Source organism: Phoenix dactylifera, chromosome 3, assembly GCF_009389715.1.
Source record: "Phoenix dactylifera cultivar Barhee BC4 chromosome 3, palm_55x_up_171113_PBpolish2nd_filt_p, whole genome shotgun sequence".
NCBI classification, from domain to species: Eukaryota; Viridiplantae; Streptophyta; class Magnoliopsida; order Arecales; family Arecaceae; genus Phoenix; species Phoenix dactylifera.
The window spans coordinates 6,306,657-6,328,127 of record NC_052394.1 but is presented as its reverse complement, the minus strand read 5'-3'; the positions used below and the strand labels follow the sequence as shown (position 1 = coordinate 6,328,127).

The following is a 21,471-nucleotide window of genomic DNA, read 5'->3' as shown; positions in this document are numbered from 1 at the left end:
TAAGATGATTTGTGGCTAAGACGAACACTCTACACTGATAACCATTCAAGAATCTGTTCTATTTTATGCTGCAGTTTGTTTAGGCAATTTAGCCTTGCTGGGAAGTAAAAGACAGGATACGGACCACCTTAATCCATCCATGTGGTGGACCGAGTCACAAGTTTTAACTAATTGCATCACTTGGACTCTCTCTGGGAATCCATTTTACTGATTTTTGACAATTTTACCACACATGCTAAATAAAGCCTCCCAAGTTACTTATTCTTTTATTTTAATTAAAATCATCTCCTTAATAAAAAGTCATTGTTGAGTAATGGAGAAAAGATGTTCACAAAATGGGACGTGCTGTTGTAAGTTATTTGCTACCAATTGCCCTACATCAGCGCAAAAAGCTCTTGCATTCTCTTCATTTGGATAAGAAGCTGCAGAATATAGGCATCAATTGTTAGAATTTCACCAAGCTAAAGACAAAAGGACATGGTATCTGATTCATGTAAAGTGCACAAATTTGATTTTTTGCAAAAAATATAGATAAATATATCATACTGAAATTATATAAACCCACTTCCGTGTCGCTGTTGACCTAAGTTCATAAAAAATGAAAGGTAAGTTACACGTGGACCTACTTGTTTATTAGACTATAAACACAACTCTTTACAGATCACAGAATCGCAAGACTTGAGAGTCACTAATCAGTGACCAATGAGCCTTTTCTCTTCACTTTGATCAAATAGCATCCTGCTATTAGATTTGTGATACCGAGCAAGTTCATTTCTTGCATGTGAGAGAAGCTTGTCCGATTCAGCTAGCCTATTGCCAAGCTCCTCCGTACCAACATTCTGGGAACTCTCCTGTAATAAAAACCAGCACTCGGCAGATTGGGAAAACATAAAACTGAGTAACTATAGAAAACCAGCACTTGGCATACCTTGGTCTTTTCTGGATGCCGCAGATGGTCTTGGATGCTTGGTGATCCAACTAGTGACTTCACTGTTTCATCCATCTTTGCAATCTTTTGATGGAGATTGGCTTTATCCATCTGCAAATGCAAGCATTAGAACTTGTTGAAGGAAGAAGGAATAGATGACTTGCTGAATAAATATCTGCACCTTCAACATCTCATTTTGTGCTGTAAGCAACTGATCTCGTTGCTGAAGCTGTTCCATCAGCACCTGGCTTGCAAGTATGTCTGATTTTCTTTGATTAACTTCTTCGGCCAAACTACAAATCAAAGTCCCTACAAATGCATTATTTTTGAAGGAAAAATGCACATATGGAATCATTGCATAAAAGTTAACCAACACTAGCAACAAACATGGAGAAAATGGTGGACTAGTTTTAGATTTGATTCGTTAAAATCCTACAATAATTTTCCAATTGTTCTTGGTTTAGTTTTATACAAGAACTCGGATGAATATATAAAAGCATCATACTCGTCTCAAAGCCAGATAATATGAGAATATTGTAAAAAGATAATAAGAGTAGTTATTTCTTAAAAAAGAAAAACAGAAGGGGAGAAAAAAAGAGGCTCACCTGTCTGTTTCCTCAAGGAGATAATTAATTTGCTTCTTCAGATTCAGAATTTCCATATCCTAATTTGACACAAGGATAGGTTCAGAAAAGAGTGCTGAAGAGTAGAACAAATCATTTGGTTAAGTTTTTACCTTAGCTTTTGTTTCCTCAATTTGTTGCTGAGCTGTCATTAATAGTTTTTGCAGCTCCTCCTGGTCAATTAAGTCCTAGGATTTCCAAAAAATAATAGTTTTTAATAATTAAATCCAAGAAGGATAGTTAAAAAATCTCAACAAACTTATCAGTGTTTAAAAATTCACTTACAGCATAGTTGGTCAAGTCTAACTTGACACCCAGTAAATCCCTAATTACATCATGAGTCATGCTGTCTACTGCTGCTAGTCGTGCAGTTAACATACAAACCTGAACAAATTACAACATCATGGAATTAAACATGTTTATAACTTTACTCTTCGCAAAGTAAAACATAGTGACTAGTGACAAGATAGCACTAGACATAGGAAGCTATTTCCAAAATTTTTACAGAATATGTAAGTCACAGAGTGGACAAGATATGGCAAAGGGACTTGTTGGTCAAAAGGTCTGGGGATCTAAAGATCTAGAGAAAAAGTTATGAGACAAGATCCGATGAAGACATGGTCCCATAAACCATTCCCTCAAAGCAAACAAACAAACAAATTAATTAAACAAGCCGGAAATATGAACGAATTTCAAGTCTGTGAATCATAAATTTGATCTTGGGTGCATCTAGTAAGGCAAATGAAAGTTTTGTAGGTAATTTTAGTAGATTCTTACAAACTTGAAAGGAAGATAAGAGTTAATTAAAGTTTGAAGGCACAAATCAAGCCAAACCAAACTAAATTAATACGCCTCATCCCATCCATATACTGAGAGTCTGAGAATGTTTTATGACCAACTCTCAAGCCCTTTGAATCGGTGCCAAATTTTCATGCAAAGGCAAACTTTCACCAAGAGAGGAGCATGCCATATGATATAGAAGGGCAGTTGCCATGTAGCAAAACCTAAAATATTGATTATGCACCTAAACTCATATTATAACAAATCACTAGCTAGTTTTTGTTTTGGTGAGCTATACAAAATGAAAAGGTATAGAAGAGCATGATTAGAATACTGTAGGAGAGAAGAATTTTTAAAAGGAATTTCTCTATGAATAAGTTTTTGCTGTTGAGGGTGGGCCTTGGTGCAATGATAAGATCGCTCCATTGTGACCTAGGTGTCATAGGTTCGAAATATGGTAACAACCTCTCTACACATGAGGCAAGACTGCATACATTTGACCCTCTATAGATCTTGCAGTGGTAGGAGCCTTGTGCACTAGATGCCCTCTTTTATAAGTTTTTGTTGTCTCTAGGAAACTGATAACCATAATGAACTATCAACTATGTGATGGCCCAATTCACTTGGACTAACCCGAACTCACCCTTGGCCCAAAATGTAGGCTAGGCACGTGCTCTGCACATGCTAGCCCAACAGTTAGACTCCTAGTGAGAGTCTTCTTTCCCTTCTCCAACGACTCCATGTAGGAACCGGAGTCCTAAGAATGCCAGACTCGAGCGAAACCTAAGGGCTTCTCTATAAGAGATGCCCATCTACCCTTCAAGATCCTCCACCCCCGAGCATCGCCTCTCTTCCTCTTTCTTATTCCCACTCGTGTTGTCGTGCCCTGTTACTGCGCCCACCAAAATTGCAACCACAAATCTCGCTAGAAGCAAGGTATTGATGCCTTCCAATATGTACGTGTGGTTCTCGCATAGAACCACCACCACCAACTGAGAGTTCACCAGAAATTGACCAGCAAAACCTCCTGTTCGCTACCCTATTTCCACCCCTATTTTTCGTTGATTTCATTATTTTTCTCATCGATTATTGTCGCCACTAGCCACTTGCAACCACCTAATGACATCGTGGGCTACGACCTTCGATCACCACCACCATCCAATCCCGGACCCTCTTCTTCTTTCTCTAATTCTCAATCGAATCCAAAGATCCTATCCGGCCTTGTTTCGCTTTGTTTCTTCGCTACCAGCTGCCTTCTATCATCAGTCGCCCATCCACTATTACCTTGCCATCGGTCCTCTAGCAATTGACCACCACCACGACCACCAGGACACCGCCTTCTTTTTCCCTTGTTTTGAGAGGTTTTGAAGGGCCTTCCTCCTCTCTCTTCTCTCTCTTCACACTCTTTCTCTCTCTACCTTCTTTCTCTCTTCTCTTCCTTACTCGCTTTCTGCATGGATCTATAGACCCCAGTCGAGGGTCCTCTACTCCTTCACTATCGACCCAAGTCGACCACGGTAAAAGGGCCTTGAATTGCCCTGGTACCAAGCAGCATATCAACCCCTCACTCCGATATTTCGAGCATCCTAAAACCCACCATAGACAATCCCTATCGTCCATTCTTTACCTTCATAGTCCCTACTCATGATTCCCCAAGTCGCTGAGATTTGACATACCCTGACCCGTGGGACGTCATCACCTGGCCAACCATGCCCTTTTTCTCTTTTTTGGAATTTTACCACCATTAAAGTTGTTGAAAATAAATTAATTGGGCAATAAATAGCTTTAAATAGATTTGGTTGATTTGCTTAGTTGAATTTTGAGGGTTCAAGGTGAAAAATGTAAGTAACTCTTATACTCCATACTAGTTTTTGAACTACCGATCATTTTCAATGTTTAAGATTTTACAAAAAATATGAATAATGTTTGATCGGATAATTTTGTATTTTCTTAAAATTAAGGATCGAGCATATGATATTATAAAAATCATATTGTCATAAAAAAATAGTTCCATGAATATTTCAATGTCAACGAAATGTTTACGAGCCATAAACTCTAAATTACGAAAAATTTTATTTTGTTATGAAAAGAATGGTTCCATGATTGTTTTACTATTAGAGACTTATTTACGAATTATGAACTCTATCATGCCATTCGGTGCTTTTCAACTTATTTATATATGTTTTCGAAAAAGTATAAATATATTAAACGGTTTCAAATAGCTATGTACAACTCCTAGAAATAGGGTAGATCATCTGAAACTAGTACCATATGGCTCCGCTAGTAGGTATGAAGCTGGCATACGAATTACAGCCCCGCCAATAGGTATAAACTTGGCACATGCTATGAATCAAGGTACTTTGTCGATTATGGCCCTATTACGAGTATAAAGTGACCTTAGCCTTAATATCTATGAGCAGTATTTTTGAATTGTGACTGGCTAAATGGCAAATGATTTATGACTTTATTTATGTTACACACTTAGAATCATATTATGAAGTTTGCATGATTTATGTAAGGATGAAAGCAAGTTTGGTTTTATGACTTAGCTTATCGTATTGTTACTGTGAAATATTTTATTTTCAATGAAAGTCACCTATCGAGCCATGCAAAACTTATGCTTGATCCGATAAGATAGTGTAAGATTTGCTTGCTTGGACAAATAAGGTTGCTATGAGTGGGAAATGATATAGGCTTGGAGTTCGTGCTAGAAAGCCTAGAGGATTTTGTTGTAGAATTTTAGTTATTTAGTTGACTATAGACTTGCAGTTGATGACTTTATGGATTTTTGAGGCTATAGTTTTTTGAACATTTGATTTTTGGGTTTAGAAGCTTTGTACCAGTACATGTTTCTTTATTTAATGATTGGTAGACTTTGGACCCTTTTTATAAAATTTTATATGAGATGGGTTTTCATACAGATTTCTATAGTTGGCTTCATATTGTTGTGGGTTATACCCCACCGTAGCATGGCCATGTTATGTTCCGGATTTGAGACAACAAACTACATGTAATGGTAACCGAAAATGAGGAATTCTGACTTTCCAGAAAATAAAATATTTGGTAAGACTGGACATATTACCTCTTTTTGCCTATTAGCTGCCAATGCTTCTAGTTCTTCTATCTGATGCCGAGCCACAGATAATTCCTGATCTTTCTCTAAGTTCATCTGCTGAATCAGACTTGATATGCATCGGAATGGTGAGCCAGAGCCCCTTGTCCTTGCTGAATTTTTCTCCATTTTATTTGCTGCATGCGATTCAGAAGGATTGGAAGTTGACGCATCGGCTTTCACGTCAGAAAATACACCTTCTAATGCTTTGAACTGCATGAGGAGAAATTAGCCAATCTATATATTGCAATAGCCATAAGGTTCTCTCTTGTATCTGTCTTTCATACCTTCTCTTGGTATAGTGATGATTGTGCTTCAGAATGCAGGACAAGCTCTGCGATATGTTCTCTATATTGCTTGATCTTTATTTACAGCATAGTTTAGAGCCACAAGAGGGAAAAACCAAGAGAAATAATTGGATGAGGAACTAAAATATGATAAAAATAAAAGCAAGGTCTGGACGAACCTCTTTTTCTTTATAAAATATTTCCACTTCAAGATCCTCTATGTGCTTTCTTGCTTCACAAAGTTCAATAATCCTATCATCTAGCCGCCTGCATTTTGAATTCCTTTCAGCCTTTGATAACACAAAGAAAAGCATTGCTCATCATCTTGTTTAATACAGAATTATGCAAGCAATATGCCTGACCTGGGTATTTCAGATGATTCTTCTCCAAGACTTGAACCCTCTGCAATCAAACACTCAGCAGCATTTTCTACCATATGCATCCTGTCTGTTAGAACATGGATTTCCTGTTCTAAACGTTTCCTTATTAACTGATGGTTTTCTACCTCCTCTTTCATGTCATCCACCTGATAGTAGAAATGATGAGAACTAAACATAGATACAGATATTTCTACATGTAATAGACACAAAATAATGGATGTACGATTATCCATACAAACACTGACACACAAATGAAGATAATAAAGAAGAGCTCAAGAAGTGGGAAAGACTACATGTCTCCAAATCCTAGGACCAATCTAAAGATTGCACAGCAAAATAGACATAAAGCACTGGAGCGACCAGTGAAATTCTTGGTGGATCAAAAAGGCGAAAAATTGATTGCATAGTAATATGTGCATAATTTTTCTTCCTTGCTACTCTTGAACATATAGCAAACTTAACTTCCTCTGCAGACCAGAAAGGAATCGTCCTTTCTTGAAAGGCATGTCAAGTCATAATAAGTCTCAAGGTCTGAACAACCATTATCTTACCATAATGGCCCCCTGGAAAACCACTAACAGAGATAATGCCCATTATATACTCAATCAATGGTAGCAAATGTCAATTTTCACAGGATAGAAATTGTCTTATAAATGATACGGGGATCTGATGTAAAAATATTATTTAACCAAAGGAACAATAGAAAGATCAAATGTTGGCCATTTTCCCTGATTCATAACAGCTGCTGTAACAGAATAACATCTTAATGAAAGCCACTGATTACATATTTATTGCATGTGCACGTGTATGACATAATGGTGTCCTACTAAGCCATCTGAAACAGCTCTAATAACATTAGAATTGCTGTTCTTTTAAACCATGTCATGCTATAAAATGCAGAACTTACCTTCCTCTCCATTACATTTATAGTACCTTCAAGCTCCTGAATACAATGTTCAAGAATTTTAACCTCCTCTTCCTTCTCTTCTGCATATATTTTACTTGACTCTGCAACCTGAAATAATCAACCCAAATTCAATTCTAGAACACCTGTAGATTTTAAAATAAGTGAGTGAAGGTAGCCCATATTAATTACTTACCTGACAAGCTTCAACAGCAATGGCTTCTTTTTCATCAACTAAAGTCATTGCCATGTCAAGTTTATCATTTAAGTAGACTATTTCCGCCTGGAGATGATTTCTATCATTACTGACCCTTCTCAAGTCATCCAAGATTCCCTCAACAGAAGAATTATTTGAAAGAATTTCCCTCTCTAAACCATCTATAACCTTTCTTTTCTCTTCCAACAGCTCCTCTGTTTGAGTATTCCTAATATGTTCATCTTCGAGCTGGAGCCTTAATTCAGTATTTTCATTTGTAAGCATGACACATAATTTTTGGGCTTGCTCCAATTCAGATTTTGAACTGGATAGTGCAGCTTCACTTTCAGCCAACTGAGCTTCCAGCTTCCGTTGTCTTGACAGGATATTATTAATCTGGGCAGTTTTTATTGCAAGTTCATGTTGAACATTGCCCAAAGTGGTAACCATCTCCCTACTTTCATCTTTCATGTCCTTAACATTGGAGGCTGACTCTTGCAACAATCTAAGATCAAAAAGTAGCCCTCTTATAATGTTGTCTTTCCGAGCAGATTCCCTCTTCAGTGACCAAGCATCTGTTACTATATCAGCTTCTTTTACCTCATTTGAGCCTCTACGCAAAAGCATGTACATTTTCTCTTCAATGCTGCATATATTTTGAAACATTTTGCCAAGAGAAGAGTCAGTCAATTTGTTTAAAGCATGGAACTGCAGCCCAGGATGAACCAGACCAACTATATAACATAAATTGTTCCTTAGCTCATTCAGTGTCTGTATTAATTTATTGCCCAATTCAGTTTTTGCATGTAAATAATGGAACCTCCCTGTTTCTTCTTTCTCCCAATACATGGGCTTAACATTATGTTTGTTCACTGAACTTTCTTGCACAATATTGTACTCACAAAGAGACAATTCTCCATCATCCTCTAAATCCGAGTGAGAAAAAATCAACCGAGCACATTGATGCTTAAGATGCCCAATGTCAACAAGAAGAACTTCTGTATCGGTTTGTGCCCCACCGATCCTTTCATCATGGATGTTGCTCTTGCTTTTCAGGATGCCCACCTCATCATCTTGAAATATGTTGGGTTGCAGCTCAAAATTCTTACAAATATCAGAGTAAGAAGCACCTGAAGATACCATGTCAGTTTGCACTGTTTCCCCTACAACAGTAACCAATTCAGTTTTTCCTTCTCTGACAGGAAAATTTGCACATATAGAAGCTTCCTCACCTAAGGTCAACTCATGAACAACATTATCCAAATAGGTGGCCATTTTTGCAATCATCTCTTTTACTAATTCTGTATCATGGGTCAAGTCTGAATAATTTTTCTGAAACTTTGCAACTCTGCCCTTTGTACATTTTTGGTCTGATGATAGTTTTGTTGTTTCATTCTCCACAGTATCCGTACTACCAATAGGTCCAACAACTAAATCTTCAACTGTTTGAAATTCATTCTGAACCCCCTCGGTGTTTCTCAAACTAAAGAAGTTCAGTTTACAGTCTTGAACGACCATGCCTGCCAACCCTTTAGTTACCGAGTTGTCTATTGGAACATCCATGTGATTGTTTTCCACATTCCCAAGTACTGAATAAGACCCCAATTGTCTGTATTGAAGAGAAGAATCTACAATTAAATGCTTGTTTTGCTCAGAAAAGGCTCCTATCTGACACTGATACAGAACAAGCGATGCAAAACCTTTCTCCATTACTTCTGATATTGTTTCTTCAAGACATGATCTTGAGGTGCCAATCCATCGTAGCAGCTCATGCCCAAAGGAAAACATATCAGACCAAATAACATTTACTTCCTCCAATGTGAACCTCCGCATTTCCACAAAAGATTCGCTGAGTGAGATTGCAATGCCTAATATTTCTGCTATACTAGAATGAATCTGTTTTTCTAAATTTCGATTTTGATTATCCACAGAAAAGTTTAAGGCCTCAAGTTGGTGTAGTTCTTCAACCAATGTAGTTCTCTCTGCCAGCAACTCTTGGCTTGCCTGTTTCCACTGATCCCTTTCACATTTTGCATCTTCATTTGCTTTAAGTAATGCCTGCAGCATGAGCTCAGCCTCTTCCATGGTTTCTTGAGCTTTTTCAAACTTCAAAAGAAAACCAGTTGCCTGCTTTGTTTTCTCTTCTGCATCTCGCCAAGCATGATTCATCTTAAGCCTTAACTTCTGAAACTTGAAAGCAATGGAATATTAGACTTTTTATTCAATTATCAATAATCACATACTAGAATTACGTGTTATTCTTGCAACGTGCTACCATTTTCTATTTTTGCACTTGCTATTGTTGGAGTTTTTATTCCCAAGAGTTACAAAAACAAAAGCTCCACTACTGGAAGCAAGAGTTAGGTCATTTGAAATGTTGTATGCCATTCATTTTATTTGTTTTCACTTAGATATCAGAAGCTGTCTGAGCTGTGAAGTCATGTAGATTTGTTTTTATTGTTCTGTTATACATTCATAAGTTTTATGGAGTTCAGTAACAATTGTAGTTGTTGCTGTGCAACATTATTCCTATGCCAATGTAAACCATATCAAAACTTCTCATTTTTTCCAAATCTCTCTCTCTCTCTCTCTCGTGTGCGAGTTTGCAAATCTAACCATATCACTTTATACCAAGGTAACATTAGTTGGCATCATATCATGCCATACAACACATACCATGCCGAGAGGTTTCCTAAACCTTAAATGTATGTGTTGTGTGCATATACGTGTACTGGTTGGTTTGTTACTACCTTAGCTTATCCTCATAACCAGTGAAATTGTTGGGGGAATCAAGCAGTCTGTAGACACAAGAGCCCCTTAATGCACCTAGCTGTACCAGTTAGGGTCATTTTGGATGGCCAAATAAACCATCTGTCCATATCACTAACATAGCTGCATTTGTCTCTTTAAGGGAAGAGTTGCAGGTGTTGGGGGAAGTCCACTTTCCCTTAATCCTTGGTATTTAGGGATAGTGAAATCCACCAGAAAGGTGATTTCCACTATCTTAAAAACCAGGCTTGTAGGTTCAACAAACTCCTCCAGCTCAGATTTCTCCTCTCCATTATCACCTTAAACATCACATTTCACACTTTTATTAAGGTACTCCCAGGTCCAGAATACCAATGTACAGATGGGCACTTAGTGACCCAGCAAATGCTTTTAAGTGAATGAATATATTGCCCAATAATAGAACTTAATGAGCATCAATAAAAGCATATCTTGATTAGAGCTGATCAAAATCCGGGCCGGGCTCTACAGCAGAAATTAGGTCCGATGGCTATGCCCAGGCCCGACTGTCGGGCTTAAATTTTTGTCTAGGTCAGACCCGACAGGCCCGATTTTTTCTTTGTTTGGAATCTGGAAATAGGCCAGAATGGCCCAAAAGCTTAATGGGCTCTCTAAAACTGGATGTATTTTTCTATCTTTATATATAAAACACGGGCCGGGCCAGGCCATTTTTAAAAGTTTCCAGGCCCGGCCCGATTTTTTGGTCGGGCCGCTTTTCCTGCCCAGGCCCGACCCATGGGCCTTTTTTTTAATGCCCAAGCCCGAAAAATTCCGGGCCGGGCTGGGCGAGCCAGAAGGCTCGTGATCAGCTCTAATCTTGATCATCATACTATATAATCCTTCTCCAAGAAATTAATTAATAATGCCTAAGAATGGTATAACACAAATCTGATGAATGAAATTAAAGTATCTTCCATTAACATAGTGCTAGGGAAACTATGATAGTTCAGCTACAATGCATTATCTATTAAAAGGTCTAGCTAAGAATTAAAATTTTTGATCACTGAAAAAGAATTAAAAGCATTGCAAGTTGTACTTTGTACTTGACTATTATATATAATAATCATTATATGAGTATTAAAAACTACAGAATATATTAACTTGCATTTAATATTGTTCAATTAAAAATTTGTCTAGTTCAATGAGTATAACCCTGATTTGATCCGAAGATATCCATAATATAACATTTGTTGTGCATGATCCATCCAGGTCATTCGGTTGTCTAATCATAAGTCTTTACCGTATTCAAGCTACTTGCTTGTCGAACGACCCATATACTTGGATTTCTCAGCATCTAACCTCGCTGTTTGTACCACATTTGGGCTTTGGTTGACATATAGATGCTCCTTAAGGGACATTTGTGATAGCAGCACCTGCACATCCACATCAAATCTATTCCATACTCAGATTTGACATTCATCAACATTTGTTCCTCCCAGGATCCATACGACAACTAGGTTCTCGTGAGTGTAAACTTAATTCTGTAGTAGGGTTTACATACATATGTATGCCCCTAGCAGATTCATACAACATCTTGGTTCTTCAGTAAATGAGACATATTTGGGTGCTGCATCCTGGTTCCTAAGGATTATGAACATCCATATAGTGACCAGGCTTCGGATCCATGGTTACATGTTCTTGAACGAATTCATACCACATTTAAGTTGTAAAGGCCTTTTGACTGTACTACATAACCAAATGGCTAGGGAACCATATGGGCATCACTCAACTAAAGTCTACGACTAGATTGTTTTTGTAGTTAATATCAAACTATTATGACTATAATCTTTTTTTATGATTGTAATTATGTGAAAGAAACTGCGACAACAAGACAGCAGATTACTACTGCCTACAATCCCAGCATCAAATGATAATTTACGCGAATCAACAAGGAAGTGAGCATGATATGTTGATGTGCAACTGTTGTAAAACACTATAATTGAAAACAAACAAACACGCACATGCACACAAAAGAAATAAGTTACCTCTTTAGTTCTGCAATGGTCTACATCAACTTCGTCTATCCTTTCCTCCAGAGTTCGCAGCATGTGACTCAGTTCCGATATGGCAATCTGATCTGATGGATATTTGGGAATAACATCTAAAACCATATTGTCTGCCCCAGAATGAGATGGCTGATTTGAACGGATTTCTTGTGCAAAACAGTTAGCAACATCTTTGTCATGAAAAAGCATGCCCAACTGAAAGTGTATTTCAACTATGGCATTCATAGCAAAGTCCACATCTTCCATAAGACTTTGTACCAGCAAATTATTAGGAATCAGTTTGTCTTCATGCATATGTATGGATGATGTCCTACTCGCATCGAAGAGTGAATGGAAGCCAGATTTTATGCCACTCAAAGATTCATTGATCTTGGCCAGGCCATCCACTATAATCTGCATTGCCGTGGACTTAATATCAGCATGCGCTCCAAATTTTGGATCTTCAACAATTATTGAAGGAAGAGTCATTCTTTGTACTTTCAACTCCCTGATCCTATCAGTAATTCCATGAACATCATTTATTGAGTCATGAAACAACATCTTCATGGCAGAATAAGTACTGTTGATGTCAGATATTACAGCAGCAATATGTTTTTCAGCATCAGCGTATGAAGTATGCAGGACTTTGTTAGTATCTACAATCCTTTGGATTGCCATCTCAACTTGAACCCTGAGTTCTTCCAATGCATATGAATTTTCTTCAGCATTAGCTTCCTGAGCTTTAAGACTTGGGTCTTCAACTGAAACAGGAGATTTCTCGTTTAGGATTTTGTTTTTAATATTGTCTCTCCGGGCATCCATAGAAAATTTATGAATTTCAGATTTAGCAGGATCAGAGCCTTCCGCCTGATTTATACTCTCTACCTGAGAGATTTCATCAAGAAGAATGTTAATTGCAGATTTGGTTATTTGCACATCCAAAGATTCTGAAGCATTCATGTCAAACAACTTTTCAATCACTAGAAATGCAGCATCAGCACTTTTTCTTGCATCTACAATATGATTTTCCTTGCATTTCACAGCATTTTCTAGTTCCTCAATTTTTAATACTTGTTCATCCAACAATTTTCTTAAATGGAATAGTTCTTTCGCATTCTCATCATTTTCAGTCTGCTGGACTTCAGTTATAGCAAGAGTTGCTCCTCTTAGTGAGTCCAACTTCGACTTCATTTCCAGTTCTATTTGCTGTGCATCATTTACCCTCTTTTGCAAGTCAGCAATTAATTTTTCCTTCTCAACAAAGACCTTTATAGCTCTCTCCACATGTTCATTAATCCATGCATTTCCTTGAGGAAATGAATTGACAATGCTTTCAATGTACTGAGATGCATCTTCCAGTGATTTACAACCATCTAGAAGGAATTGTGTCAAATCAATAATTGCTTTCTCCCACTCATCAGACAATACACTAGTTTCCGCATCTCTAGCAGTGACAAGATTTGAGAGTTTCACATTTTCTTGCATCAGAATATGTACTCGGTTGTTAAGTTCTTCATTCCTGGTTCTCAAGAGCTCATAGTTTGCTGCTGAAGATAGGTCATCTCTATTCCTTGAAAGTACTTCTTGCTGAAGTGCAGCAATCTCTTCTTGCAAGTAAAGAATAGTTTTTGCTGTCTCCGCCTCAACCTGCTCCTGGACCTGTTCCATCTCTTGTCGCCATGTTGATACGTGCTCATCCTTGGGTTGCTTATTCATGATTTTAGCCTCCTCAACATCTTTAACCGCGTTTTCCAACGTTGCATCTAAAGCTAACTTTTGAGTGTCAACACATTCTGGTATTTGGATTTCATTTGCATGGCTAGCCTTAGATACAATTCCAAGCTTTTCTGACAATTGTATACCATAATCATGATGTTTCTTGAGATGTGTCTCATCATGCACCTGGCTCTCTAAGAGTTCCAAGAACCTGTCGTTCTCCTGCTTCAGCTTATCAAGCTGTGCAATCAGTTGAACTTGTTGTGATTCCATAACTTTAATCAAAACCCTGGCATCCTTCAACTCCTTTTCAACATCTCCAAACTGTGAAGGTACATCCCTCATCCCCTGAGCAGGGCTTGTATCTGGAAACTTGTCCGCATGATTGCAAGATGCAATCCAACCTACAGACTCCCCTTTAGCTAATGTCTGCTCCATCAATAAAAGTCACTTGGTTAAATTATAATTTCAAATTAGTTTGACCATGCAAGGGCAGCCCCAACAGATGCACTATTAAATTAGAGATTGGAAAGGCTTGAAACAGATTGGTTAACGTACTGGTGTTTGTTTATCTAATTCTTTGTTCCTGTCATTAACTGTAGAGGCATCTCCAACCTGAAGAGTAGCCATACAAATCATTGCATGGAAGAAACCACACTCTCAATGAAAAGCCTAATAGGTAATATGATTCTTACAGTGACAATTGCAGTTTGCTCGAGCTCCAAATACTGTTTAAGTTGGAAACGCAAATTGTAAATTTCCCTGTTGGCATAAAGCATGAACATTAGTCAATGTAACTTTGCACACTCAAGTATTAGAGCCAAAGTGCTGCACTGATATTCCATGTTCAACTTTTATATCTTTTAGGGTTTTAAAATTTTGTCAAATAAATTACCTACAATGATTTTTACAATGATTATAAGCCCCAATGAGTTACTGCACGCAAAATTAACCTATCAGCCTCCATTTGCTGATATTTTCAGGTCAGATCTCAACCTTTCACTCCAAACATCAGTGTAATAAACCTTGTCCACACAAAGCAAGCATGTACAAGTCCCAGTAGCACACATGCACACAAAAAATTATTTTACCTAAAAATGATTATTACTGTGTTAATTTGGAGATATTCAGAGTTCATAGTGCTTATTGTAAACTGTTATATGAACCTTGCAGAACATTTGTTGGAAGTATCAATGTACAATAAAGGCCCCCTTAACAACTTAGTTTCAACCAAAGATGCGTTACCAATAAATACCAACTTCAGCATGTAATTGTTTGCCAGGAAATTTAGATTTTGTTTCCATGAAAAAGGAGTATTAGTTTATGCTGTTTGTGAGTTCAATCTACAGAACGTTGCATCAACAACAAAAGGTGCAAGTGTCACATGATGTACTGAAGAGTAGATATAAATTTGCAATATAACTGACATCCGATAGCTTCCCTCTGCCTCCAATATGTGTAAATTTATAATAACTTTCCAACAGTAGCAGCTATGGATGTTAGGTCATTTTGGCTTTTCATAGAATTATATTAGCATTTTCCCCACAGTTTACTAATATAAGCTTCGCTATATGATTTAGAAATAATTGATGTCCTGTTGGCAAGCCTATCCAGGATATAAAACCTATTATGTATCTAAGATGAGTCATGGAATGATTAACATTCAACATGTTAACAACAATGGAACAAGAATACGAAACATCTGTATTTAAGAACATTGCAATTGGAAAAGTTCGAGCAACTGACCATCAAAGAGTGAATCAGACTAATTTTTTTGAGGAAAGAATTAGATGTTGATAGATACCTAATTTAGGCCCATAACTTCATTCATCTACTTGTTAAATATTTTATTCTAGGCACGTAAAAGCATTGTCGCTGCATGATGAGAGTTTGAGAATATGCCAAAGTTGGATGATGGGCAAGGACAGCCTACCTAGTTAGTCTAGCATTGTCTTCTAAAGAAGCATCCAACTGTCTCTTGCAGCTGTCTGACTCCTTTAAGTTATCATCCCCCTGAAGATTAAAACCAAAAATGATACCAAATAAATGAAATTAAAGTCCAAAAAAATGTATGGACGAAATTAAGTAGCAAAAACTTTCATTCTGCTGAACGACCGTCAAGCTAGCAAATGGAAAAACAGGTTTGACCACAATCTGTGAAGTTTCCATCTAAAATCAAACAGATATTGGATCAACTTGAAATTACCATTAGTAATAAAAACTTCCATGCTCTTGTGTGAACAGTTTGAACTTTTAAAAAGATTGTCGTTTTTACTTAGTAAACTGCATTACATGAAATTAAGTAAAAGTTCATTCATTTCACAATGGTGTATACCATTTCAAAAAGTGGCCACCTGAGCAGCTGCCTACCCTGCTTAGGGCCCACCCACTTATGCAGCCTCTATATGCAAGCCAGCCTCCTAACAGGTTTCTGAGTGGCCAACCTAGGCCTAGGCAATCCACCAGCTTTGGTGTTAGACTATATTTTCCGGTGCATCAGAGTTCTAGGTACATTAGGCAGTAAACCTATGCTCCTGCTTCCAGTTGGTGCTCAAAATATTGGGAGATGACAAGCTTCACAAAATATTTAAAGTTCTTTATTCTTTGCATTTAGTGTTTTATCATTTGCTAGAGTTGTTGCAGAAACTCATTCGAATTTCTTGTCATGTTTTTCAAATAATCAATCTCAATCACCCCATAATTTGCACAAAAAATTAGTAATGTACTGGTTAACATATCATGCTAATACAAAATAGGACCTCAAAAAAATATAAAAGCTTTTCCTACTTAATCTTGTTGTCTATAATTTCTTCTAGCTTATTTCCAACTTTCTATTAAGTATGAATCTTGATTTAGCAATGCATACGATCTTTCTAGGCATCCGCTTCATTAATCTTAATCATTTCATCATATTCTCTTATGTTAATTACCCCGATTGATAGCAAAACATAATATTGCAGATGATATCATATGCATGTATTAACTAAAGCCAATGTCAATATAATATATTTACATAGGAAAAAATTCTAACCTGAGTTGCCCCTCTAGTAATTGGTGTGAATTTCCCCTCGAGAACCTTTAAAAGCTATGCACATTTATAGCAAATTTTAGCATGCTGCCAAATAGATCGATGAAAGACAACCATAGTGAATTGGAATATTAAAAGGGAATAGGAGAGACCTGGTTGCGCAAATGAGAAACCTCTGCTAACAATAGTTCACGTTCTCCTTGGTGGTAGAAGTTTTGAAACCTGAATTTGAATCAGAATAATCAAGCAAAGGCTTGTTCACTCAAGTAACCAATTTAGAAGGATGAAAGAGCATCATTCCAGGAACTTGATCCAGTAAGAAAAACATAGATAACTCTCTTAATAAAATTATGTTAATAGTTACATTCTAAGTTGCTCGACCAGTCTCATATTTTCCAAGGCAAATTGAGTCAAATCAGGGTTGCTTTCCATTCTTTCTTGTAGCAGCTGAATCTCTTTGGATAGTGCTGCATTTTCCCCCATGAGATACCCATCAGAAGTCACAAGGTCATCTGCAAGCAGTTCCAATCTTCTAAGTTTTTCCTCCTGGAGTCTTAGCATCACTTTAGTCCGCTGAGCATCATCTTCCCTCTGATGCACCTATAAGAGAAGAAGCACTGGAAATCAATCATGGAGATATTATTATCACTGTTAAAGCAGAAGTCTAATATGGTGGTGGTGGTGGTGGCACACAGAATGCAAACTTCTGTAAAGCTTATAAATGTGTCATTTATCAACTAGAATAGAACTTAAACATGTCAATCAATAAACTTTTCCAGCAACATGAACAATATGCATCATGAAAAGTGACAGATACCAAACGATTCATGTGCTTAATTTCAGCCTCTAGCCTCCTGACTTCAGCCTCTACCATTTTCTCCCTCCTGAGGGCACCAGTTAAAGCAGTTTCCAGATGTTTAACCTGATTCATTATTGACTTGCAGTCAGTAATCAATGTAAAATCTCTTGAGATAGCATCAATAGGTTTTTTGAAGGATGGCAGGATACCTTCTGGTTTAGATGACCTAGATCACTGAAAGCATTTGGGTTTCCTCCCCCTAAAGAATCGAAATAGTCAAAAAGATTGCTTGAATTACCCACCTCAAGACCAGGGGAGGGATAGTATAGAGATCTTGGAACACTCTGATGCTTGACGAGGAAGTTCAGCTGATCCTGTTTATACAGGCACTCCACATGCTTGGCTTCAATGAAGCACATCTAAAAGGAGAATGACTTCCGGATAGAGATTTTTACCTTTAATGTTTGTATCTGCCGTTGCAATGCTAGCACATCCCCTGAAGCATCTTCATTCACTTTTGCCTAGGCATGGAAGGAGAAAGAATCATTAAACTCAGAAAAACTCATTACTTCTTCATTTGTGAGTAATTATATGCATTAGGGAGCACAACAACTAATTACATTGTTCTGAATCAGTTTGGCACGCTGAGCAAACTTCAGAGTGCTTAATGTCTCACTTGCAGAACTGCATCAAACCAATAATAAATCAGAGATATATTAACCAAATTGTGTAGATTATTATTCAATGAAAGAAAATGAAAAAACTGAACAATAGAATAGGCACCAGATAGATGGGCTGACATTTGCTATAATTGTTGTTTTAGAATTTCCACCTAAAGAATCCTGCAGTTAGGACAAATGATGACATAAGCCCTGATTTGTTCTCATGATATCTAACAGAGGCAAGAGATGGGAGAACTCATTATCTAGTAGTTTGAAGGTATAACCTGAAGGAGAAATGTGAGCCTTGAATCTCTGTACGGCACATGACGGCTTTTACCATTTGCAATATCCACTAGTGTCATGATAACTAGACTGAAAACAAAAAACATATTAAGAATGCATGTTGGAGATAACACCCTTGTGCCACCTACATATAAAAAATCTATATAAACATGACTTGAGAATAGTGATTATAATAAATCAAATTGTGGGTTCCCCTACATGACATTGCCAGCCTTAAACATATGCATTCACATGAAAAAGACCAGTTAGTGAAGACACTAGAGAATGATAATGTAAAAGGAGTTAGAAAGTGCACAGTGATAGCACCAGAAAGGTTGAAGATGGTGGCAACTATTATTCATATAAGCAAATTGGCATGTGTTTCTACTTCCTAGAAAAAGGTAACATGAACCTTTAATCAACTATTTCATTATAATTACCCAAGAGTAGATAAAGATCTGTTGATATTTGCTGCCTCTTTCAATCGTTCTCCTTCTGCACCAGAGCTTTTCTGCCTAGATCCAAGTATTTCATTCAAGTACTGCTATAAATGATTAATAAAAAAGGAGTTTGATATCAGAATATTGGTCTTACCTCTCTGAACCAGCAAGATCCACCAAATTCAACCTTCCAAAACGGAGGTGTGTCATGGAATCTTTCTCCCATCGGCTCTCAATGACACAGGTAAGGACACTATGTGACCGACTGCTTTCAAGGTTCATGTGGGTTGCTGCCATTTTTCGGTTTGCAGCACCCTGTAGAGATATTGTAGCACATAAGTACACAGAATAGCATTTTTCATCATCCTATAAGAAGGATCAGGCATTCCAAAGGGATAAAAAGTATAATGGTGTTGTTTGTTACCTGTAGCAGAAGCTCAAGTACATCCTTTACAGATGATACTTCAAATTCCTTTAGGTTTTCAACATATACACCCTTCTTCAAGTCTTCTCTTAGCTATAGTAATGAATCTTATTATCATCTGCTGTTTATAAATGAATATTGATGATAAAAGCATTTAATATTTCGGTAAAATACCTGCAGATTAGTTGAAGAAGGCTCCAGGAGATCTGTTATCTGTTCATTATAGATCTCAAGGAAAGAACATTTACAGCTATACTTCAGCTGCTCACCACTTCGACTAGTCTCTTCCTGTTTCCAGACAAAGTTTTGATAAGAGGAACTCTACAAGTTGAGCGGTATTAGTATTTTAAGTACCTCACCTCCCTTATCCTTGAAAATAAATATTCAAAAATACGAGGTGTCATTCCACGATCTTCACAGAGGATCTTATCCATCTCCCGAATCTCTCCCATCATGGTGTGTGTCTTTCCACTACCAGTCTGCACAAAAGCCAAAAATTCTATTATTAGTCAGTAGTTAGTTTAGCTTACACCAATATGTTGAGCAAACCTACCTGACCATATGCGAACATGCAGCTATTGTAGCCAGACATGCAATTTTCCACCATTGGCAGGCCAACAACTTTGAAAAGTTTTACCTGTTCAAAAAGTGGGAGACCATCAAGATGTACCCACAAGGTAATTTGCACGATTATTAATGTTTGCTATGGTTGCAAACCTGAGATGTGGTCTCACATGCTACGTGATCGAAAGTAAACCTGGTTTCAGGATGACCTGTCCATACTAATGTCTGTGAGCTCTCCTGGACCAAGCATCTCTTATAACCTTGCAAAGCACTCTCCGCTCCACTTATTGGCCGGATTCGTATCAGGACCTATACCAAACATCTTCGGCATCATATTCTTGCATCATGAGTTGTTACTTGTTTGTTTTAGAATGGTAGTATAGATAATGCCGGAAGTAGCAAACAATTGAAAGGAATCTTTTGACACCCTTCACCAAGAACAACCCTTAAGTAACTACCCAACCCAAAAGAATTATAGATCTCGATAAGCAAACCTGGCGAAAGCTAGAAATTTATCGAACAACAATTGTACAAAACAAACAATGGCTTCAAAATAAAGCATTAAGTAAAAGACTAATTTTGCAAAAGTAGCCACAGTGATTGAGACTGACAAAATTATTATTAAACACAGGGAAATGCATAAAAATTCCACCTTTTCAGTGTAAATATAAAAATGAACACCAAAACATATATTCTGGAGTAGCAGAGGTGTCTTACCTGCACATTGTGATCCTTCCAAAAGGATGGATCTTCATTGAACTCAAAATGCGGAACGTCAACCGGCACCAAAGATTTCACATCGGGTATGCCCGTCGAAACCCTAGACGAGCAACCCCTCTCTCTCCCCGCCAGCTGATGACCGGCATTATTAGCTCCCCAGCTCCCAATTCCACTACAAACCCTAGACAGGCCCCTCGCCGGAGTGCTTGGAGCCGATCTAGTAGTCGCGCTGGAACCCTTGATAGGAAAATCGGCGAGACGCAGCTCACTCGATGGCCCTTCCCTGGGGTTCTGGGACCGATCTTGGATGGAGATCAAAGGGGATCTGGGTAGGGGCACGGGAACGGCATCCGCGGGGTTTCCTTGCTCGTTCTCGTTCCCTTCCACCGGTCTGGTTCTGGAGCCGCTCCGCCTCGAGGAGAAGGACATGGCGATGAAGGAGAAGCTTGAGATCGAGAGGAGGAGAAGGTGAGCTGAAGAAACCCTAGAAAACGGAAGGGTTTTGGAAGATGTAAAGATTCGGTCCGAGATGGGAGTCCGCCATGGATCAAAGAGGGAGCTGCTGGAGTTCTTGGTTTTATGGCCAGTGGAGAGTGGAGATTCTTCTGACGCTAGAGAGAGAGACAGAGGGAGGGGCGTTCGGGGGATTCCGCTCGATTTCAAATTTGAAGCGGAAGCGAGGGCAGCGCCGGTACGTTCTTTTTCTTTTATAAACACATCCTACCGAGTAATCTTTTATGATCTATATGAGAGAGAGTGAGAGACTTACAAACCACTAGGGTATATTTATCAACTCTCTTCTGTTGAGGAGAACAAACAAAACTCACATGATTGCTTCATTATCATCTAATGGT

The 21,471-nt window shown here is 37.9% G+C and overlaps 1 protein-coding gene across 4 annotated transcripts; it reads right to left on the bottom strand.

Annotated features, from left to right (window-relative positions):
• Positions 1-494: 494 nt before the first annotated feature.
• Positions 495-21,280, bottom strand: LOC103701143 (kinesin-like protein KIN-12E). Of its 4 annotated transcripts, none has more exons than XM_039124408.1 (33): positions 20,615-21,280; positions 20,051-20,206; positions 19,887-19,970; positions 19,693-19,812; positions 19,508-19,621; positions 19,334-19,426; positions 19,064-19,224; positions 18,910-18,984; positions 18,472-18,559; positions 18,309-18,367; positions 18,146-18,209; positions 17,981-18,046; positions 17,735-17,899; positions 17,544-17,648; positions 17,091-17,326; positions 16,879-16,948; positions 16,730-16,783; positions 15,632-15,711; positions 14,394-14,460; positions 14,257-14,313; positions 11,983-14,127; positions 7,211-9,400; positions 7,018-7,125; positions 6,093-6,256; positions 5,910-5,997; positions 5,731-5,805; positions 5,414-5,656; positions 1,837-1,935; positions 1,665-1,739; positions 1,534-1,592; positions 1,110-1,221; positions 929-1,039; positions 495-851 (listed from the first exon to the last, which is right to left on the bottom strand). In XM_039124408.1, the coding sequence occupies exons 1-33, from the start codon at positions 21,044-21,046 to the stop codon at positions 693-695; spliced, it is 7,974 nt and encodes a 2,657-aa protein (XP_038980336.1). In that variant the 5' UTR covers positions 21,047-21,280; the 3' UTR covers positions 495-692. The 4 variants fall into 4 exon arrangements, with proteins under 4 accessions (XP_038980336.1, XP_017696808.2, XP_038980337.1 ...); XM_017841319.3 differs by having other exon boundaries at positions 7,211-9,394; XM_039124409.1 differs by having other exon boundaries at positions 17,828-17,899.
• Positions 21,281-21,471: the final 191 nt, after the last annotated feature.